General features: G+C 51.2%; 1 protein-coding gene across 1 annotated transcript; it reads left to right on the forward strand.

Moving 5' to 3' along the window:
* XKR7 (XK related 7) lies at positions 1-21,481 on the forward strand. The gene is made up of 3 exons (XM_010960960.2): positions 1-584; positions 18,964-19,166; positions 20,497-21,481. The coding sequence occupies exons 1-3, from the start codon at positions 1-3 to the stop codon at positions 21,447-21,449; spliced, it is 1,740 nt and encodes a 579-aa protein (XP_010959262.2). The 3' UTR covers positions 21,450-21,481.
* Positions 21,482-23,311: the final 1,830 nt, after the last annotated feature.

Below are 23,311 nucleotides of genomic sequence, written 5' to 3' on the forward strand. Positions count from 1 at the left end.
ATGGCCGCGAAGTCGGATGGAGCGGCGGCCGCGGCCGGCCCGGAGCCGGAGGGGGCGGCCGGAGGAGCCCGAGGCAGTGCGGGCGGGCGCGAGGAGGCGGCAGCGGCTGCCGAGGGCCCTGGGGTGACCGGGGCGGGAGGCCCGGGGCCGCGCTACGAGCTGCGGGACTGCTGCTGGGTCCTATGCGCGCTGCTCGTGTTCTTCTCCGACGGCGCCACGGACCTGTGGCTGGCGGCCTCCTACTACCTGCAGGGTCAGCACACCTACTTCGGCCTCACGTTACTATTCGTGCTCCTGCCCTCGCTTGTCGTGCAACTGCTCAGTTTCCGCTGGTTCGTCTACGACTACACGGAACCAACTGGGGCTCCGGGACCCGCCGTCAGCACCAAGGACAGCGGTGTCGGCGGGCCCGTCATCAGCACCAAGGACAGCGCCGTTGCCTTCCGGACCAAAGAAGGCAGCCCGGAGCTGGGCCCCCAGCCCGTGCCCTCCTCGGCCAGCACCTTCCGCCGCCGCTGCTGCCGCCTCTGCGTCTGGCTACTGCAGACCCTCGTCCACCTCCTGCAGCTCGGTCAGGTCTGGAGGTAGGAGAAGCTCAGGTGGAGATAACTGAGTCCGAGGAGTAGTGATTGTGAGGGGCTGATTGCCACCCCAGGCTTGCTCTGACCCCTCTTGTCCTGACCTCAGCACCGCCCCACCCTATTGCAGCTCTGATTTCTTCTCTGCCAGCTCCTCCCTGACCTCTGCCCTGTAACTCTGACCAGCCTCAGTACCATCCTCTCTGATCGGGCCATTGAGGGAAGAGGGAATGGGTCAAGAAGAAAGAGAAAGATCCTCAGGGGTGTGTGGATGAGGAGGTCCCAGGGTCGATGGAGATGAATGTGAAGCTTGGCACAGGGCCCCAGGGCTCGAACCAGCCCTCTCCCACTCCTCTCTCTTTGAATGCTGGGCCTGGGCTTAGGGAAGATCTCAGAAATCCTTCCCTGCTCTCAAAGATTCTCAGTTTGGAATTGTAGTCCATTCCCAGCCTCCCAGGAGAAACAGAATTTGAGGCAGCTAAGTGAATATCCCGCCCAAACTTTTTGGGCTTTTGGGAAAGGGTGTACTGGACCCAGCTGGTCTAGCTCCTTCTGTTTTCCAGCATTTCCCCAGAGTCTCTCCAAGTCTCTCTTTGAGTCACCCCAAAAGAAACAGGGCCATGAGGATCTGGGATCTTGAATCTAAGATTAGATGGCCACTAGCTGTCCTTTCATCTCAAGACAGTAAGACAAAGTTGAGCTTTGTGTAAGCAGCTCACTTCTAGGCTTCTTCCTCTGCCAGGACGGAGGGTCCAGCTGAGCTGAGCTCAACTGAGTTGACTGGAGATGGGGAATTCTGAACCTCGGGTTCCCCTTGGGTCGGTATTGCTCTAGTAGCTAAGGCCCTACTGTGCACTGCAGAATGAACTTGCCTACTATGAGATTTTTGGCAAACCCCTCCTCCCTCCAAGCCTCAGTTCCCTCATCCGTGAAATGAGGGACATTCCCTATTTTTCTCATGTCACTGACCTACCCTTATGTTTTCTTACCTATTAGGATGTTCAGGTGAGAGAAGGTCTTCGTAAAGACCCTGCAGATTGTAACATATTTTAGGATTGCAATAGATTGTCATGATTATCACAGATATGGGGAAAGCACGGAAAAAGTCAAAGTCACTGTGGAGTAAAAGGTGACCATTGCTGTTGTTATATTTATTCTGCTACTTGTTAACATATTCTGCTTAACTCAGAAGATTCAGTTCTGTGTTGAGGGTTGGAAACAGGACTCCCAGGGTTTGTCCCAGCTGCTCACTTGCTGTGTCACCCTTGTTGTGTTGCCAGATCTCTCTTTGCCTTGGTTTCCCCATCTATGCCGTGCCTAGATAATGTGTATATTCCATTTATCTTGCCCTGGGGGAAAAGGTGGGTGGAGCTCTATCCACACAAGGTGGTGTTATTATTATTAGCTTGACACATAAAAATATTCATGTCTACATCCAGGAACTAATCTGCATTTATCATTCTGTGCCCGAGTGGACAGATGGTGAAAGATATTTTTAGATTCTGAAATGGTAACTTCCTATTCTTGGTAGCCAAAGCTTCATCCCCCTTTCCCTTCAGCCTAAAGTGGGCCAACTGCCCCTTGACTCACTCGCTACCTCAAAACCCCCTTCTCCCCTTGCTCAGAATCTACTTACAAGCAATGGATACTTCTTCCTTGAATTTCCCTCAAACAGAAAAAAATGACCATGGGGTGGGGGTGAGGGGGGTTCTCAGGGGAGCGGCTGCAGATGGCTGAGGGTCCATTGAGCACCATGCTTTCTTAGATAAAAGGGCTAGCGATTTCCACTCTACCCTATTTGTAAAGTGAGGGGGTTGGGATGAGATGATTTTGCAGGGATGACAGACTAATGGCTCTTGGGTTAAATCTGGCCTACCGAAGTGTTTTGTCTGGCTTGTATAGTATTTCAAAAATCCAGAGACCTAGATTCTCTTGAAAAAACAAAACAAAACATCAAGCAGCATCAGGCTTGAAACAATTTAGACAAGGTATATGTGCTTCAGTTTGTCTAGTTCCATTCTCTTTGAGCACAACTGGACTATTCCACTTATGCAGTAGGGGTATGGGAGCCCTAATTTATAGTTCTATAATAATTATTTTATTAGGCACTCACTTTGTGCCAGCCTATAGGTTGCATTTTTACCTGTTTCATCTCTTGTATCCTTCCTAATAATGTGATGTGGTTGTATTATCATTCCTACTTAACGGATGAGGGAATGGAGGCTCAGAAAGGGGACATCCTTGCCCAAGGTCACACAACCAGGGAGTAAAAGCGCAAGGACTCAAGACTCTCTGCTTTCAGAGCCCAAGTTCAATTTATCCACCCTGCAATTCTGCCACTAAAGTGTCCCCTATGCTCAAAGAATTATGAGTCTGAGATCCCAAGATTCCAGAATGGTAGAAAGTCAGGGCTTCTGCTGGACTGAGATAAGAATGGGAAAGGAGGGGGAGGGAGTTGAATAAGGATGAGGACACACTGTATATTGCAGGGAAAGTGCTGGACTGGGGGTGGGGTCGGATCAGGAAACTTAATCTGGGTTTGTAACCAGCTTGCTAGGTGACCTTGGGTGAGGCTCTTCTCACCTCAGTTTCCCTGTATGTGAAATGAAAATATTAGGTTTGATGACCTTAAGAGTCTCCCCTTTTCTGGAATTCTGACTTTGGGTTCAGTTATCAGAGCTAAAGTCCCTAGGCCCCTGACCCAAAACTTAGGATTCTGAAATGGCTAAGGGTCTGGCTAAATGGAGGGAAAACCGGACAAGAAGCCACCAGGGTTGGCATTCCTGGAAACCAAGCAATGTTGGTGCAACATGTTTGCTTACCCTGTGAAAATTTCCCACAAAGAATAGGTTCACTGTTCAGCAGGACTTCGTGCAGACGTCCTGAGGGGTGGAACTCAGGGTAATGAGGAAGGAGATGTGTGTCTAAGCCCTCAAAGCTGGGAGATTGGCTAGTCATTCACCTCCCAATCCCACATCCCTATTTCTGAATAAATTAATTTGAATCATAAAGACATCTTTTAACTCCTCATGCTTGTGAGAAGCTTGAATACTTTGAGGAGCCAGGTAACACGGACCTGTGTCAGTACATGGATGTCAGACAAGAAGACAGTATGGGACAAGCAGTGTCCTGGAGGAGAGGAAGCTGATACTCAGCTCCATCTGATGGTTCCATGAGAAATCATGTACCAGGTATTGTCAAATCTTGATTTCTCAAGAGAAATGGGAAATTGGGACTTTTTTTCTTTTGGTGAATTCTGCCAATATTCAACTATTAATTAAGGTTTTTAAAAAACAGTGTCAACTAAAGGAAACACATATGTGGGCCCATTCTCTTTGCAATCTCTGGTCAGCTCCTCACAACTGATTAAGGTCCTTTATTATTCTGTTCCCAAACCACTCTGGGAAATGAGTGTTATTCTTATAAATGCAAAATGGGGCCCTGAGGGTGGAGAGGAGGGGAAGGAATCCACAAACACTGTGCACCCTCCATGTCCCAGCTGGCCCCATGTGAGGTGGTCCAGGCTCATGATCTTGTTTTACCCTGAAACCTTCCCTCTGGTGGCAAATTGATATACCCATTTATCAGATGAGAAAGTGAGGCTTGGAGAAGTCATGTAACTTGCCCAAGATCACTCACTGAAGAAGTAGGGGAGAGGTGAGGTGCCAACCCACCTTTGCCCAATTTTCAAGCCTGGGTTCTATCCCTGGCAGCACCACATTGGCAGCTCTAGAGGATCCTAGAGAAATGGCCCTGTACATTGGCAGATTGATCCCCGAGAGAACACTCAGATCCTTGGGTCGGACATGCAGCTGGCTGTGGGCTGGACACCAACCTGTGTTTTCATCTCTTTCTGCCCACCACCCCCCTCCCCAACCCTCTGAGCTGTTAAGCCACTCAGGGCTGTTAAGCCAATTAAAGTCCTAACCCTGTCTCCTCTGACCCTGTGTGCAGCAGAGCAGTAAGCCATGAATCCTGCTTTCTCTAATCTTAAACTCACTGGGCCCCAGCTTTGGCCAGATAAGCATGGTTTTTTTAGCCAATTAATGGGAGGCGATCTGGCATGGGATTCCTCCCAGGCTGTCAGGATCTGGGGGACCCCATATTGGCAGGGGGCGGGGGGAGATGGAAGCAAACTGGGCATTGAGGTTCTTCCCTCTAATACTCCCTCTATTTCTAGGCCCCGGAGCTACTCCCTCTGCTTCCTCACAAGCCCTGCACTTAAGAGAAGTTCTGAAATAGTGTCTTTTCTGGTGGTCAGGTCTGGGTCTCCTCTTTGGGAATCTATATTCTTCACATGCTGGTTAAGAGCATGAACTCTGGATTCAAATGTCCTCAGTTCAAATCTGGACCCTACCACTTTATATATGTGATCCTGACAAGCCGCATAATCTCTTTGTGCCTGAGTCTAGTCTCAGCCCTTGTAAACTAGAGACCATGATGTCACCACCTCTTGGATTGTTTTGAGGTTTTTCCAGGTAATGTACCAAGGGTTTAGCAGAGGGCTGGCCCATCGTTGAGTGTTCAGAACCTCTGGCAGTGATTAGTGCCATCAGCCTGGGCTTTGTTCTCCCTTGGAAAGGGGTTTGTGCATTGAGCAGGTGGCCTGGGAGGGGGCAGGAGGGCAAGAGGGTCTTGAAGGCCCCTGAAGCCATAGTGACCTGGCAGCTGTGCATTTAATCTGTAATCATTCATTCCACAAATGGAGCACCATATAGCAGGAGCACCTGCTATATACCAGGCACTGTGCTAACTGCTGGGAATAGAGGGGTGAACAAGACAAAGTCCCTGCCCTTGTGGAGCTCAAGAGTCTTGTGATGGGAACCAATAAACAAACAAAATAAAGTATGTATTATATAAGATAAAATAATATCATACATGACTTAACGATAACACAATGTAAAGTATTGTGTTCAGTGCTAGGGAAAAATGAATCAGGGTGGTGTGTGGCTCTTTGAGATAAGGTGGCCATGGCAGCCTCTGTGAGGAGGGGGCATGCGGGCAGAGGGCTAAATGGGGTGAGGGCGAGCTGTGTGGATGTCTTGGGAAGGGTGTTCCAGGCTCAGAGAAGGAGAAGAGCAAGGATGAGGCCCATGTGGCAGAGGCAAAGAGGGGTTGGGGGGAGAGTGTAGGAGGCGATGGTGGACAGGTTGGCTGGGGTTAGATGCTGTAGGGCCTCACAGGCCACGGGGAGAATGTGGACTTTCAATCTGCATGAATCAGGGAGCTCAAGAGGATTTGAATAGAGAAGGAATAGGGTCTTGACTTATGTTTTTCAATGCATGCTCTGGCTGCTGGATGGAAAATAGACTGGAGGGAGGGCAGGGTAATCTTGGAGACCCATGAGGAGGCTGCTCAATGATACAGGTGAGAGAAGATGGGAGCTGGACCAGGCTAGTAGCACAGGGGGCAGGGGTTCTGTTCAGGCAAAGTGGACCCGATATCTTTCCTGTTTTTGGTTAATTTCCCCAGTGGAGTCAGACAGTTAATGATTAAGAACTCATACTCTGGAACCAGCCTTATCCTATGTCTGCCACTTTCTGTGATTTGGGGCAAATGGCATAACTTGTCTGTGCCTCAATTTTTGTCATCTGCAAATTGGACATTCTGAATAATAGTACAGTTACATGTGGCTGGGGGAGAAGTAAACTAAAGAACGTATATGGTACAGTGCATGCTTACCACGCACAAGGTCCTGGGTTCAATTCCTCAGTACCTCCTCCAAATATAAATAAATGAATAAACCTAATTACCTCCCCCTCATAAAAAACCAAACCAAAAAAAAAAAAAAAAAGAACATATGGACAGTATTTAGCATAGTGCCTGGAAAGACAGGAAGTCTTCAGTCTTAGTAGCCATTATTATTTGTATTATTATTCATAAAAAGGTCAGGAATTGGATTTCATAGTGTTTCACAGCCCTCTTATCATCATTTCAACCTGAGTATCTCTGAGTTTTTCTTTTTTGATATGTTGGTTACGCATCTAAGATTTCGTTTTGACAGTCCCACAGCTGAAACATGTTTACAACCCCCTGAACTCAGTGACTCTCTCTCTCTCTCTCTCTCTCCAAGGGCCCTCCCTGCTGTGACCTGGCAGGGTTGTTCCACCACCCACCTCCTGGGAGACCCCTCTCCAGGACGCTCTCCTCCCCCACCGCCCTCCTCTCTCTGCCCAGCTGGCAGCAACAGGCCATTAGAGCAGCTCCGAACAGACACAGCGGCGGCAGTTGGGCCCAGCGTCCCCCCTTTGATCTATAAAGACCACACAGGAGAAGCCCTGAGGGAGGAGGGAAGAGTGCCAGGAAATGGCTTTGAACCCCCAGCAGCTGGGGCGAAGGGTCCTGAGGGAGAGGAAGGAAGATGGGTTGGGATCTACTCTGGCCTCTCCATTCATCGCTCTGCCTTTGTTTGGGCCTCGGAATTCCTCCCCAGGGAAATCCTATCAGCCTCCAGTGCCCCACCTCCTGGGCCCCCACTCCACCCCATCCTGCCTCCACCTGCAGCCGGAATGATTGTTCTAAAGCTCAGAGCTGACCCTGCCACTCTGCAGCCAGAGGGCCAGCCTCGAGCAAGTCTTAATATTTCAGCCTTGTGACCAGCCCCTTACCTCCTGCCCTTTTGGCTCCTCACTGCTCTGCCCACCCCCCAAATAAGCCACCTGCTCCTTTCCTTCATGCCTCTGAGCAGCTGCCTGCAGTCCTTCCTCCAGCAACACCCCATCCCATCCTCCTCCAAGTGAAACTCTGTACATCTTCAAGGCCAAGCTCACATGCCGCCTCTTCCCAGGAGGGGAACAAACCCAACACGTGCCACCCTCTGCCCCATAGACCCCATCTCCCATTCCCTCAATCAGACAAGTTGTTGTTTTTAATCTAGAAAGGACATTGCTTGGTTGTTTTGTCTGTTTAAAAAGGAACCGAACACTCTTGTTGAAACCTCAAGCAGCACAGAAAATATGGAAAGAAGACCCCTCTCCTCTCATTGTCTCTAGGGTCAGAGAGGTGGGGTGAAGGGAGATTCTCACTTACTAATTAGATATTTCTTGTGTTGCTTGTGATGCTAGTCGCATCGGTGAAATGGAGATAGTGACAGTATCCACCTCGAAGGTTCTTGTAAAGATGTCTTGAGATAATATAAACGTACAGGCCTTTCACATACTATATGCTCAGAAAATATTTACCACTAATTATTATTGGCCCAAGTAGCAGCCCATCCTAGTCGCTTAGTAACAAGATAGGGGGTGAGAGAGGGGCATCAGGGGTCCTAACGCTCACCACCCCTCACCCATGGGCCCCCTTTCAAGGAAGGAGGCTTATTCTGTGACTCCAGAGACAGTGGGAGAGTAGGTGACAACCCGAGGTTAAAGGAAGGCAAAATCTGTTTGATAAGAGGAAAGCTTACCCTGACAATCAAGTTGCCCCCAACAGAGCGGGCTGCCCCAAGGGCATGAACTCTACATCCCCGGACACGTGCGGACAAAAGTGGCTGACTTTGGCAGAGAAGCTGGAGCAGGGCCTCCTGCCTTCAGTTTGGAGGAAAAACTAGATCATCTATAAAGCCCCTCACAGTTTTAAGAGTCTGGTGGATCTAATCGGGTGGCTTTATGATGCTAATCTGCCAGACCACAGGTTGTAAATCCAGCCTAAGAAGGTGTTTGTTTTGGTCCACACAGTGTTTTTTCCCCCTACTGTTCAGTGAAACTTCTGATTATGGAAAAAAATTTAAATGTACAAAAGGAGAGAGAGAGCAGGATAATGACCCCCCATGTGCCACCATCCTGCTCCAAGAATGATCAACTCCTGGCCAACCTTGCTTTATCTAAGCCAGCACCATCCAACAGAACTTCCTGCAGGGATGGAAATGCTTTATATCGGCACTGTCCAATACAGTAACTACCAGTCCCACGTGACTATTGAGCATTTGAAATGTGTCACTGAGGAACGAATTTTAAATTTTATTTACTTTTAGTTAATTTAAATTTAAATCACCGCACGTGGCTAGTGCCAGACACATAGATGCTGGAGAGCATAGGTCTAGACCCCACCCCGTTTTTTCCCTTACATGCTATTTTTGAAGAAAATCTCAGATGTCATAGCACTGCATCCATGAATATTTCAGTATATCTCTAAAATGAAAGACTTTTTAAAAGTATAACTATAAGTATGTAATACTGTTATCACATCTAAAAAAGGAATAATAATTTATTTTAAATTCATATAGCATTGTTAAAATTAGTTGCCAACATTTCCAAATTGGGGTGGTTTTTGTTTTTGTTTTTGTTTTTGCATAAATATCCTGATTTCCACTTCTTCTTGAAAAATTGAAATTCCAGCCACAGTGGGTTCACATTCTCCCATCCAAAAATCAGTTGGAGCTGAGGGACAGCTGCCTTTTTAGACGGGGCACCTCTTTATCACTCCCTGGAGTCCCTCATCATATCAGCCCGTCCCCTCTACCATCTAGGCTCTCACAGACCAGAGACAAATAGACGTGGTGATTTCTGCCTGCCTTGATCTTCTAGTACCTTCAGATGCTGCCAGGAGACTAGGATCTAACTCCCTCTCCTTCACAGGTTCACGCCATCCCAACTCCGCACAGGGATATCAGGAAAAGAGGAAAAGTGGGAGACAGGGGGCCATGGGCTAAAGTATGGAGTCGTCAGTTTTAGTCTTTGCTCTGTACCCACTTCACAGATGGAGATAGTGAGGCCCAGAGAGAGAAGGAGATCTGGCTGCCCTCATACAGTGTAAGACATGAGGCGAGAACCTGGTTGCAAATGCTTTGCTGGAGAGGAGCTGCCTGCTTCCCCACCTGGCAAAGAGAGGAGAATTGGCTGGGAGCTGATAGCAGTGGGCGGGTTGGGAGAGGGTCTCAACTTTTCAGCCAGAGCCTAAAATTAGTGGCAGAGAAATGTTTGGCCTTAACCCAGAAAAAAAAAAAAAAAAAAAAAAAAAGGTACTGTGACTCTGCAGGGGGCTGCGAAGGAGGAAGGAAACAGCCCAGCTACCAGCACCACATGAAATGGGAGCCAAACGTGTAAAATCGCATCCTTTACTGACATTTATGACTCATTTGGCTGCCAACTCCAGGAAGGTCCCATTTTGCATCCTTGCAGGAGTGCTCAGCGTTGAGGAGTGGACAGATGGGGAGGGGGCCTCAGGGCCATTCCCCCCAAGAGCTTCCTTGGCCACATTGCAGATGATGTAGCTGTAGAATTGGACACCCTGTGGTTCCCAGCAAACTCATAGATTGCACCTGGGTACCCAGGGCCTGGCTCAGCTTGATTTGTGCCCTAGGGTGAGGTGGGGGATTCAGCCATTCCTAATCTGAGGTGCAATTCTGATGCTTCTGGCTGTTGACCTTGGGCAAGTCACTTTCCCAAATGTCTGCTAAATGTCTCAGGGGTTCATCTCTTCTGTCTGGGCCATCCTCACCCCTCTCCTGGTAACTGGTCTCCCCCCTCCATCCTTGCCTCCCTCCAATCTGTTCCCTGCAGCCAGGGTACTCCTTCTAAAATGTGGAAGTGCTCTCTAACACTACCTTCTTGTTTAAAACCTACTCCCTTGTTTAAAATCTTTCTACGGCTCCCTACCATGCTTAAGATAAAGATCAAATGCTTCACCATGGCCCACCTCATCCTTTATTTTCTCACCTCCTTTTCTGGAGCTAGAGCCATCCTGACCACTTACCTCTCCCTCCCAACTCAGGATGTTTACCCATGTCTTTCCTCTGCCAGAAACTCCCTTCCCTCTCTTCACCTGGTTAACTCCTGTGCCTGCTTCAGATCATGGCTCGGTAGCCACCTCCCTCAGAAAGCCTTCCCTGATTGCCACACCTTTCCCAAGCTAGGCCCTTCTCCAATAGCACTGCCTTCCTTGGTGCAGGAGCACAGAAGCCCATTGGAGCATGTCTGGAACCCACAGAATGTCTGTTTCAAGTTTACATAACGATTTCATTAATGTCCAGGTCCCCCAGTAGACTATGCCAGATGGGCTGGGTCTGTCTCGCTCACTAGTGTCCCCACCAGCATTTTAGCCCAGTTCCTGGCACACAGTAGGTACTCAAAACTGCTGGGTGAATACATGTCAAGTATTCACATATCAAGTCTCCCTCTTTTCTGAGATTCAATTTCCTTATCTGAAAAACGAGGATCATGCCCATGAAACCTCATAGGGCTGCAATGAGGAGTTTAGCAAATTGCCTACAGAAGGCCTTCTATGAATGGCAGTTATTTTCTGGGGGAGGACAAAGACCCCAAAGAAGACGCTGCCTTGTGAACTTGCCCTGAAGGGACTTCTCTGACCATCTCTCTGTCTGAGGACAGATTCACTGAACACCAGGGAAACCAAGCGAGGAGTAGTATCAGCCTCACTGGAAACTAAACTGGAATCTGTAAGACCTCCTCTTCTCACCAGGGCCTCTGAGTTGGTGAAGTTCGTCAAATTTCTTGTTGGTTGAGTGCCCAGCACTGGGCTGGCCATTTTATACATATCGCCACTTTCTGATTTCATAGCTGTCCCATACGGTGGGCATTGAGCTGAGGGGTTCAGAGAGGGAAGCAACTTGCCCAAAACAACACAGACAGTAAATGATGGCCTCAGGATCTGAACTTGGGTCTCCCTGACTCCCAAAGCTGATTCTTTCCCTCAGTACTTGACAGCCTTCACTTGGGGGCCTTATAAAGTACATTCACACTCTTCATCCATTCACTCATTCAAGAAACAAATATATATTGAACATTACCTATGTGCTAGGCACTAGGGGCACAGCAGAGAAAAGGGCAAACATGGTCCCCACACTCATGTAGAGATAGACAAGAAATATGTAAGCAATAAATAAGGTGATTTCCAGTTGTAATATGTGTTATTAAGAAAAGAAAATAGGGTAATTGAACAGCCAGTGGCCAGAAGGGTGGGTAGAAGTGTTTTGGAAGGGGTAGGGGGCAAGGGGAACCTGGGAAGTCTTCTCTGAGGAGGTGGCACTGAGCTAAGATGGAAAGAATGAGAATCTGTGAGGCATTGGTAAAGCCCTTTCCACGCAGAGGTCCTGAGGTTGGAAAGAACTTGGGGTGGGCAGGAAGAAGCAAAACCAGTATCGCTGGAGACAGGGGAAGTGGGGAGGGTGGAGGGAGATGAGGTCCTAGAGGTGGACAGAGTTTATTGCAATGGGCTCCGAAGGTCGTGGTGAGGATTTTATTCTAAGGGCAATAAGGAGTGACCTGACCTGACCTAGGATTTTACAGGACCACTCAGGCTGCTCTGTAAAGAATACAGTCTAAGAGGGCAAGGATGGAGGGAGAGATCAAGGTGGACAGAGGCTGCTGCTGCTTGGATGTGGGTGGCTTAGACCAGAGTGATGACATCGGGGTGGAGAGAAGCCCTTGGGTTGAGGATACAGCTGTTGGTCCTTAATATTATCAGAATTGGATATCTGGGGTATCCAGATGTTATCCAGAATTGGATGGGTATTGGATTCTTGGGGTAGCAAGAATCAGGTTACTTGGGCCTATTTTGTAGGAGGACTAAAGAACACAGAAGGGTTGGACTTTTCCAGAAAGTCTAGTAAAAGCCTTGAGTCAGGGGCTCCTGCTTCTCCAGCTACTTATTGTCACCCCTCCCCTAGTTTTCTCTAAACCCACATAATTCCAGGCAAAGCTTCTAGCCCATCCCTGTCCAACTTGGGTCCTTCTGGGCAGCCCTCTGCTTGTCCTTTGTTCAACTGAATCACCTTTTCTGGTACAGGGGTCCATGAAGAGTCAAGGCTGAGTTCTGGGTCTGGCACTAACTTGCTGTGTGACTTTACATACGTCCCAGGCCCTTTCTGGGTCTCAGTTTCTTCGTCTGTAAAGTAAGGATAATCACAGTACCCACCTCAAAGATTTGTTGTGAGGAATGGACAATATGTATAAAAAGGCTTAGCACAGCCTGTCACACAGTTGGCGCTCAATAAGTGTGAGCTATTATCAACCCCTGCACACTATCCCCCTACAGACTCACAGAGCAGTCATGGGCTCAACTGGTGGTGTGTTCCTGCTCCTTCCCGTCAGACCAGCCTCCCCAGCCCCACCCTGGTCACCCTCCAGAGCCTCCAAGCCTGGCCAACGTTAGGGACCGGAGAGCTGGCCTTGGTGAGGGGCAGTTCCTGGATGGAACAGGAGTGAGGGAGCCGCTGGAAACTGCTGTGTTTTTGGCCCCGAGCTGTGAGGGGGAGTGGAGAGGGACGAGAACACACACTCGGAAACGCCGAGATCGACAGATGGAAAAGCCGAGGATGTGAGAGACGCAGACAGACAGAGAGAGCCCCAGAGTCGGGAAAGGAGGAGCAGGCAGGGGAGGGTGGCTGGAAAACTGGCAGTCACGCGAGCCACGAGCTGAGCAACAGACCGGCAGATGGACCGACCAGCCAAGAGACTGAAAGAAGGACAGACCCACAGACAGTATCCAAGAGACAGCCAGAAAGACAGACAGGAAAGCAGGCCTGGTATCCAAGGGGACAGACAGGCTATCCTGACGTCCAAGGGACAGACAGACTAATGTTCCTGGTCTCTAAGATCAGACAGACAGGCTGACCCAGGATGCCAGGGTCAAGATGACAGATGGACATAGGATCTGGGAGACAACGTGACCCATAGTTCGAAGACAGATAAGTGGACTGACCCAGGGTCCTCGGGTGACACTGACTGATAGATTAACTGACAGTAACTGAGGAACAGATAGGTAAATAGAATGACCCTGCATTCAAGGGGCAGACACAACAGGCTGATGTGAGCCACAGACAGAGACAATAACTGAGGATCCGAGGACCCACAAAGAGATGCGTCCAGGCTGACCATCTGCATGGAGACTGAAGCTCAGGCCAGCAACCCCGGCTGGTACCAGAGACTCCTGGGTTGCCCCAGGAACAAAGCACAGGAGAGAGGCATGGGGAGCCAGATGCTGGGCCCATAAGCTTCCTGGCTTCTTGGGGATGTGGGATCCCCTTATCCTTCTCCCTTCTGCCTGTTAAGAGAGGAGCCCCCCAGCCCGGAGGATGCTGGGAGGTCCCTGGGTCACAAAGGCAACCAGGCCTAGGGAGAAGGGAATGAAGTCTGTCCATCTCTTGCCCTGCCAGCTGCTCACAGAGGGCAGGGCGTCTGGAGAAGACAGCCTTTTGGATCCTGAATGGAGGGCTTTCAGAGCCTCACTGCTGGCTTCTTTCTTCTCAAGGCTTGGTTGTTATGTTCCCAACCCCACCCTCAATGATACACACTTATCTCCAATTTCCAGTTTCCTCCCAAACAGGTTTCTTCTCTGAGCCCAAGACTGGGAGTCAGCAAATTAGATCCAAAACAGATTTCTAAGCACCTCTCTCCTCATCTGCAAAATGGGAGTGGTAGAAACTCTTTGTTAGGTTCTGGCTTAGGCCAGCCTCAGGCAGTTTAAGGCTGGGAGATGTTAGAGTTGGGGAGGCCCAACCAGGCTGAGGAGCATTGGGGAAGGCTTCCTGGAGGAAGAAGGACAGATGTGCTAGCTCTATGAAAACAGGCAGAGAAGCCCCAGGGCCTCCAAGGTCAGGAGGGAGACACTCGCACTCACTCACTCACATGTATTCATTCAACAAACACTTAATTGAGTGCTTACTACATGTATGGATGCTGGGCACACAATGGTGACCAGGACAAATGAGGTCCCAACCCTCAGCAAGCCATGGTAGTAAAATAGAAAATTAATGTGTAAATTAATTTAAAAGATTGTTTATAGTGTATATTAAGAAAATAAGTGATATAAGAGATGAGAGTGATTTAGTGACGGGGGAGGGGCTGACATGGGATGAGTGGCCTTGGGGAGGGTCTCTCTGAGAAGGCGATGTGGGAGATGAAGATTCAGCCAGGCAGAGCAAGTAGCAAGTGCAAAGGTCCAGAGTCAGGAACAAGTGTGGCTGGCTTCCAGGAACCTCCAGGGCATCGGGAGTGCCGGGACAAAGGAAAGAGTGGTTTGCCATGAGGTGAGAGAGACAGGCAGGGCAGATGGTCTAGGGCCTGCAAACCAAGGGAAACTTGGACTTTATTCCAAGTGGGATGAGAGGCCCTTGGAAGCTTTTGAGAAGGGGAATGACACAATCTGACATAATCAGTTTAAAAAATATCCCACTGGTTGCCATGTGGAGAGTGGACTACAGGTGTCAGGAGCAGATGCAGGGTGCTTACTGAGAAGGCAGAAGATGACAGCAGCCTGGACCAGGGTGGTGGCAATGAGGGAATAGACAGACAGGGGATGTGTTTTGAAGGAGAGCAGAGGCACCGCCTCCAAGGCTGGACTCCTTTCCCTAAGATGGGGCATCCTTCTCTGCGGGGGCTATCTGTCCCATTTGTGGGGAAAATCAACTTCTTCCAACTTCCCTTCAAATAGAGTGGAATAGAGTGGGCTCCCTGGCAGAGGTTTTAAGGGAGGCTGCTAGTATGCCAACTACATTTCAATTATAAAAGAGAGGCTTCTTGGTGATCAGGGGGAGCCAGAGGCCTCTGGCTAGCACATGTTCCTCGTCACTATGTACAGGTTAGAAATGCTCACAAGGGAGAAAATGAGACTCAGAGAGGCAGAGAGATTACTCAAGGTCACACAGCATCCAGGGCAGGGCTGGAAAGCAAACCTACAAAAAAAGGAGTAAGTCCCTTTTTAGAGAAAGTGAAACTGAGGTCCAGGGAAATCAGGTTGAATGTCCTGGGCAGGGCTGTTTTAAGACCTGTGTGGGCCCCACATCTATCAAGCACATTAAAATGCAGCCATATCAAACATCAAAGGTAAATTATATATAACTAGATAAAAGCCAAATTGCAGTTGACCGGCTGATATCATGTTCTATTTTGCAGACATTTAATTAAACATTTATTAATTTTTGATTCTGCTGTTTTTCCCTGTGTTTTAGAGCCAATTTTTTCCCCCAGGCCTCTAACATTTTCGTAGACCCATGAAAACCTCGCAAGCCCTTGGCAGCGAGCATTTAGTGCTCACTGGAAGGGACCACCAGTTTTTGGTCCTGTTTCCAAAGGAGGGCAGAATAAGGCTGAACACCGTCCTGCTCATCCTCAGACTGCGGCACGGTCTTTCCACGCTCCCCGCTGACCCCATGCTCTTGGGTCTCAGTGGCCTTCTTTCTTCCCCTCCCCCTTCCTGGCTCCAGCCCACAGCAGCCCTGGCTGGATGTGCCCTTTGTCTGCGGCTAGCTGGGGTGTGGGGGCGCATGGGGTGTCGGGAGCTGGCACAGGAGGGGGCAGGAGTAGGCGGGGAGGTGGGCAGGCAGCCTGTCAGATGGTGATGGATGCTGGCCGAGCCGGGGCCTCCCTCATGCTGACCCAGGCCGGGAAACAGATGGTCTTCCAGCCTGAGAGAAACTTCCAGGGTGTTGCCCTCCCCCAGCTCCCTAGGCCCCTTCACGTTGGACCAGCTGGTCTCTCCTTCCTGTTCAAAGCCAGAGCCACAGGACTGGGGAAGGGAATGGGGAGGGAGGAGATGCAGGCTGGGAAAGGTGATCTGTGTTCTGAGCCCTGAGAAGCTCTGGAAAACATCTTGGTGTCTCCCCTAGTCACCCTCACTTCCGGCCATCTCCAGCTCTGCCTTTGGCCCCTCCTCTGTGCCCTGCCTTAACTCAGCCCTGTCATTTCAGTCCTGGACCAAACCCCAGCCTCACCTGGCCTTCCTCCCAGCTGGCCTCCAGAGCGAGCTTTCTAAGCCACCGAGCTGATCGTATCACCCCTGATTCTGGGATAGAATTCAGATTTAGAATAAAATATGAACTCTTCAATCCAAAATTTGATGCCCTTCATAATTCTAGTCTTCTTATGCCGCTGCCAGAGAAAATCCTCCCCTCCAGGCCTGGCAAAACACTGGCCATTCCCCTAAAAAGCCATGTTCTCTGATGCCGCTATACCTTTGTCTCAGCTGAGTCTTCCACCTGGCATACCCTTCCGCCTCTTGTGTGCCTTCAAATACCTACACGTGCTTTAAAATAGAGATCAAATGTTTCTTCCTCCAAGAAGCCTTCCCTGACTCCCTCCCCCAGCTAAAGTTACCAATCTCTTCTCTGGGTTCCGCGGCATCTTTGAGCATCTATTTCAGCTCTTAGCTTGTCTCTCTCCCATGGGGTTATGAGGTACTTAAAGGCATAGGGCCTGGCACAGAGCTAGGGGTCAAGAGACACGAATGAGTGATTCTAACTCGAGAGATCCTTCTGTGGGGGGTAGGCAGGAGCCCAGAGAATAGAAGTTACAGGGATACAAATTTCTGCTCATCAGAAGAAATATCATTCAGCCCTGGAGCTGCTCAGAAGCCCAAGGCCCTGCCTCAGGAGGTAGGGCCTCCCTGTTCTGGAAAGTGTGTGAGCAGGGGTGTAAGTGCGTGGCGCTGGGAAATGCTGCAGTGATTTCAGCATTGGATGGGAGAGTTAGACTGCGGGGCCTTCACATTTCTTGAGCCAGCTTCTGAGGGAACAGCCCTCTTCCCCATCCTGGCTGCCAGTCCCACACTGTGTCACACTGAGGGTGTGTCTATACCACTGGTTGGTCCTGGGAAGACCCAGGGGTGGGAAGGAGAGCCCTAAATGGGATGTTTCTGGCTACGTATTGTTGGGGGGAGAGTTTGGGTCCCAGAACATTAGCTCTGAAAGGACCTCCAGTGTCATCAAGCCCATCCCTTTTGTTGCCAGATAAAGAAACTGAGGCCCAGAGAGGGCCACACCATTGCTAAGACCAGGCTACTCATTTGGGGAAAGTTTGGGTATCGGCTGGTCACAAATTCCAGGGAGCACTGTGGTTCCTCCCTTGGGCTGGTGACACAATTGAACACAGTTAGTCCCAAAACAACATCCTGGAAATGCCGGCACTTCATATCTGGGAACAGACCCCCAAACCCTGGCTGCCCGATTTTGCATTCAGGCAGTAGAGTCACTGAATCTGGCGGGATTTTCTCCCATGGTTTTGGGGGATCTCATTTCTAGAGGCACCCTCTCTGGTTTTAGCCTGTTGCATGCATCAGAAAACTTGGGGGTTGGAGGGGCAGGGTCTGTAGCTGCAGTGTGGACAGGTCCTTTTTCACCCTAATGGTCACTGCACTTTATAGTTGCAAAGTATCTCATCCATTTAATCCTCACAGCCACTTTGGGAGGGATCACCCAGGGCTCAGAGAGGATCTTGCCCCAAATCACATGGTAGATTAGAGGCAAAGTCAGGAACTAAGCTAAGGACTTCAGGATCCCTTCCATACCGCCTACAGGGTTACTAGAGTTCCACTCAGTTAAACAAACTTGCAATCATGCACACATTCATTCATTCTGCTGACACAGAGTGGCACCTACTTGTGATAAGAAGTGAGGGCATAGCAGTTAGTAAGCTGACCTAGTCATCCTCATGGAATTCAGTCTGGGGGGAGTGCATAAACCAGGCAGTTACAACCCACTGTGACGAGTACTGGGTTGGAGGGCAGCTGGGGAGAGGCCCCTACCCTGGGTGAAGGGAGGTCAGCAGAGGCTGCCTACCTAGAAGTCATATTTAAAAGCTGATTCTTGGAAGAAAAACAAGAGTTATCCAAATTTGGGGCTGGGGTAGGGTTGGAGGGCAGGGCACAGTATTCTAGGCAGAGGGAACAGCAGATGCAAAAACTTAGCATTGTGATCTCTAGAATCTGTGACGTGTGCAAAGCAGCTGGAGCTGTGAAGTTTGTTGGGAGAAGTGGCACCAGAGGAAGTGGCAAAGTCTCAAACGCAGGGGGATCTATGAGCAGCTTCCCTATGGGGAGAACTGGGCTCTCAGAGATGGGGTTGAGGAAAAGGCCAGGAAGCTCCTAGTGGCAACAGGACTTGGGGCTGGCACCAGGGACTGTCTCTGAAGGATGTTTTGTGTGGGCAAACTCATTATGGCTTTCAGTGAGAGGCAGTGTTGTCTCATGGTTAGAGTATGGGCCTGAGACCAGCCCACCTGGGTTTGAATCCTGGTTCCATTGCTTCCAAGCTGTGTGACCTTGGACAAGTGACATACCTCTCTGGGTCTCAGTTTCCTCATCTATAAGATGGGGATAATAATAGGGCTATTGTAAGCTCAGGGTAAGGTATCAGGAATCCTGCAAAGAAAGCAGGCCCTACTTGCCATAGCAATAACGATGCTGGCAACGCTGTATTAAAGGCTTACTTGTGCCAGGGCTTTAAGCTAGTGAGCCCATTGGGAGCTGCCCAACAACAGCCCGGTGGGGCGATCCTCTCAATATGTCCATTTGGCAGCTGAGCACAGTGACTTTCCCAGCGCTACACTGCGCCCTGGCCCTTTGCACTTGCTGGGTGGCCAGGGACCAATTGGGAGGGGGCGAGGGGCACGAGCGCGAGAGAGCCTGACCCCTTGAGCACCGCGTCCTCCCGCAGGTATCTGCGCGCCATGTACCTGGGGCTGCAGAGTCGCTGGCGTGGGGAGCGGCTGCGGCGCCACTTCTACTGGCAGATGCTGTTCGAGAGCGCAGACGTGAGCATGCTGCGCCTGCTGGAGACCTTCCTGCGCAGCGCGCCGCAGCTCGTGCTGCAGCTCAGCCTCCTGGTGCAACGCGGCGGCGTGCCGGACCTGCTGCCCGGTGAGCCCCGCCCCTCCGCCCTGCCCGCCCCGGGGCTCACACATCTTCAGTATTTTGATGGCCCTACCTGTCCACTCTCGCAGCTTCAGGTCCCCTGGGGAGGCCCTGCCCATTTCCCCACTCCTCCTGCCACCCCTACCCCCGGCCTACTCACTGTCCAGGTTTTGGAGGCTCCCCTTCTACTCTCACTATCCTCCAGGCCTCTGGAGACCCCCATGTCCCCTCTGATGGCCCTCTTACCCTCAGGTAAGAGACCTGACTCCCGTCACCTCTTGCCTCCTCTTAGGCCCCCTGCGCGCTCCCCTCTCCCACCTTCCTCCCTTCCCCATTGCCAGGGTGGAACAGACACTCCATTTCTGCTAAGTCCGAAGAGGCCCTTGACCCCATCACCACACCTCAGACCCTCAGGGAAGTCCCCTGCCTGTTTCTTTCTCCAGACTGTCCTGGTCCCAGCCTGCATCTCCTGGGGACCCCACCGCCTCACAAACCTTCTTAAACACCACCAGTTTCCAGAGTGTTTCCATGCACCCTCTTGCTGCTCTTCAGCCCCTGGGGACTCCTTCCAACAGGCTAAAACTCCTGTCCTGGTTCCCATGTAGTCACCCCACCCACCCACCTTGTCCCTTTCTCTGATCCAACAGACTGGGCCAACCCCTTCAACGTCAGAGATAAAACACATAGCCAGTCTCCCTGGAGCTCCCCACACTCCTCCCATCCAGACGCTGCCCAACATACCTGCAGGGTTTCAAGAGACCCCATTACCACCTCTCAGGCCCTTGGCAATCATCCCTTGCCCAGGACTGGGCCCCAGTCAAAACTTCCCACTGGGATTTTCTTCCCATGCCCTCAGCTGTGCTCAGCTTGGAGATCCCTCTTCACACCCCAGCCACATCCTGGTGGCCTATAGCTTCTAAAAGTCCCCTCTGGCTCCTCTGTGCCCTAATTGTGACCCCCCTCCCCTTCACCTCCTTTTTCACTCCCAGAGTCCTGGACCCTATTTTCCCACCCTTTCACCAAGACCCTTGAACCCTAACAGCCCCAAACTAGATACTTGGTCCTGAAACTTATGAAGACCAAAACCATCTACCTTCCCTCTCCCTTTATGCTCCCACCCCTGTAGAAATACCCAACCCTATCCACTCTCACCCCTGCACCATTGCTCTTGAAGACCACCCACCTGGACCCTCCTCACACCCCTCTTGATTTATAGAGCCTTTCCTCACAACTCCTCAGAACCCAACTCCTGACCCAGAACCCTCCCCCTTTCCCCAGACCCCAACCCAGACCCACCCCTAACCCAGCCCACCCCGCCCCGACCCTGTCTTCACAGCCCTCTCCACCTCGGCCTCACTCGTGTCCCTGGCCTGGACGCTGGCCTCCTACCAGAAGGTGCTGCGGGACTCACGGGACGACAAGCGGCCTCTGTCCTATAAGGGCGCTGTGGCCCAGGTGCTGTGGCACCTGTTCACCATCGCGGCTCGCAGTTTGGCCTTTGCACTCTTTGCCAGCGTCTACAAGCTCTACTTTGGCATCTTCATCGTGGCCCACTGGTGCGTCATGACCTTCTGGGTTATCCAGGGCGAGACGGACTTCTGCATGTCCAAGTGGGAAGAGATCATCTACAACATGGTGGTCGGCATCATCTACATCTTCTGCTGGTTCAACGTCAAGGAGGGCCGCAGCCGCCGCCGCATGACCCTCTACTACTGCATCGTCCTGCTGGAGAACGCTGTGCTCACCGGCTTCTGGTACTCCAGCCACAACTTCACCGACTTCCACTCGCTCATTCTGGTCTGCGTGGTGGCCTCCAGCTTCGCGCTGGGCATATTCTTCATGTGTGTCTACTACTGCCTCCTGCACCCCAATGGACCCATGCTGGGTCCCCAGACGCCTGGCTGCATCTGCCGTGAGGCTCCAGGGCCCTGTGGCCCACCAGCAGATGCTGTCACAAGTCCCCCAAGGTCCCTGCCCAGGACTACAGGCACTGAGCGGGATGGGGTCTCAGCGGGAGGCGAGCGTGCGGGGACTCCCACACCACCTGTCTTCCAGGTGCGGCCTGGCTTGCCTCCTACACCCGTGGCCCGCACCTTGCGGACAGAGGGGCCCGTCATTCGGATTGACCTGCCTCGTAAGAAGTATCCTGCATGGGATGCTCATTTCATTGACCGACGGCTCCGGAAGACCATTCTGGCGCTGGAGTACTCCTCGCCCACAACGCCCCGGTTGCAGTACCGAAGCATCGGGACCTCCCAGGAGCTGCTGGAGTATGAGACCACAGTGTAGGCCAGTCTTCCCCCAAGAAGGGATGAGTTTCGGCTGACCCCACATCGACCACAGTGTTGAGCCCAGAATTTCAGGGCCACTGGGCTAGGGGGGAATGGATCTGTGGGTCCAAGAGGAGAGTGACCCTACCATTGGGTTCTTTCATGGGAGGAGGCAGCCTTGTGGAGGCCCCAGCCCTTGGCCCTGTTTTCAGCCCTGTGGCCCATTTCCTAAACTCCCCTGAACCAGGGCCCAGGGAACCAACTGGTGCTACGCTCCTGGTGAGCTGCCTCACCTTCATGGAGGCCTCTGTATCATGGCTGGTGCCAGGGACCCCGTACCCTCCCCCCTGCCAGGAGTTGCTCAACTGGTGGACCCACCAGAGAAGGGGGTCCATGACCTAGGCCCTGTGCTCATCAAGGGGTATGGGGGTGTGGGAGGAGATCTCTGAGCAGGATGGAGGAGGCCATGGAAGATGTGGGGTGAGGTGGGAACATCTGGTGGACAAAGTTGCTCCAGTTCCTATGGGGTCTGAGTTCTGGAGCCTGGGCAGGAGGGGAATTAAAGGAGGGAGTTGGGGTTGGGTGGGGAGTTGGGGTGGGGAGGGTTGACAGTGTTGGAGCTGGACAAGAGGAAGAACCCTGAGACACCTGAGGGGTCCAGGCTGGCAGAAGCTTGAAAGGGAGGCAGATGTGGGGGAGGGGAACCTTGATCCGGAGCATAGAGAATGTTCCTCAGGAAACACCCTTTGTTGTGGGCTCTCTTATGGATGAGGTCCCAGACACCTCAGGTGAAATGTTTCAAGGAACCATTCTTTGTTCTAGTGAGCATCTAGAACATTTCTTCTAGATAAAGGTCTGGAACACAACTGTCTAGAAAGATACTCTGGGCTCAATTGTAGATGACGTTCTGGCACATGTAGCAGAGGAACTGTTCTAGAGGGACAGTCTTAGTTCTAGATTAAATTCTGGGACACATAGCTGATAAAGTGTCCTAGGGAGTCACTCTGATCTGGATTCTGTTATAAAGGGGTGACTGGCAGACTGATGTTCTGCCACGGGGGATTCTAGCTCCTGCCTGGGGGCGGGGGTGGGGGCTCTAGAACCCTATGAGTGGAATATCAAGGAACAGGTACTCCAGTTCTAGACTTCGGAGGTGTATATGAGTTCTGTGCCCCTGTCCGCCTTGGTCCATAGCCATCTTCCCAAGAAGAAATTGTCCTCAGAACCCCTGGGACATTTCAACTGCCAACTGGCTTCCAGCTGGAAAAAGGTAGCTCTGGGGACATGACAGGCATCTTGGCTCTTAGCCACCTTGCGGATGCAGCTCCCTGGGGCAGCAGCTGTAAAACTGACTTGATTTGCCTCAGATCTGACAACCCTCCAGGACCTGTGGTTCATTTCCATGGCCCCAAAATCACAGGGTATCCTTGGGACCACTCACCCAGCACCACTCCCCTCCAGTCCCAGATAGCTTGGAGGAGGAGGACAGGACCAGAGAAGTAGACAGTTCTGTCAGGTGAGGGGCAGAGCATCTCAGCAAAGCTTGGAACCCCTCCTCCCAAAGTCAAGTTTCCACTCCCCCCATGCCTACTAAGGCGTGTTCACTGCGAGGGCACAGCAGGTCATATTAAAGACAGATGCAGACCTGAGCTGAGGTGAGGTAGACATAAGAATCCTAGACTATGCAAATTAGAAGGGCACTTAACCCTTTCTGGTTCAGCCTCCCTTGGGTTATTACAGATGGGAAACTGAGGCCCAGAGTGGCAGCTAGTCTCACAAGGTCCTAGATTCCTGCTGCCCCATCCGATAGTGATGGGTGATAGTGAATTTGCTGAGGGTGCTTGGAGAGGGCCACACTCAGGGTGCGGGGTGACTCCAAAG

Source organism: Camelus bactrianus, chromosome 19 (assembly GCF_048773025.1).
Source record: "Camelus bactrianus isolate YW-2024 breed Bactrian camel chromosome 19, ASM4877302v1, whole genome shotgun sequence".
NCBI classification, from domain to species: domain Eukaryota; kingdom Metazoa; phylum Chordata; class Mammalia; order Artiodactyla; family Camelidae; genus Camelus; species Camelus bactrianus.

What these genes read in the sequence shown, in the direction of transcription:
- XKR7 (XM_010960960.2), top strand. Translation starts at nt 1, where the DNA reads ATGGCCGCGAAGTCGGATGGAGCGGCGGCCGCGGCCGGCCCGGAGCCG. An exon ending in CAGCTCGGTCAGGTCTGGAG is followed by an intron (nt 585 to 18,963) that starts GTAGGAGAAGCT and finishes GTCCTCCCGCAG; the next exon opens with GTATCTGCGCGCCATGTACC. An exon ending in CGTGCCGGACCTGCTGCCCG is followed by an intron (nt 19,167 to 20,496) that starts GTGAGCCCCGCC and finishes CTGTCTTCACAG; the next exon opens with CCCTCTCCACCTCGGCCTCA.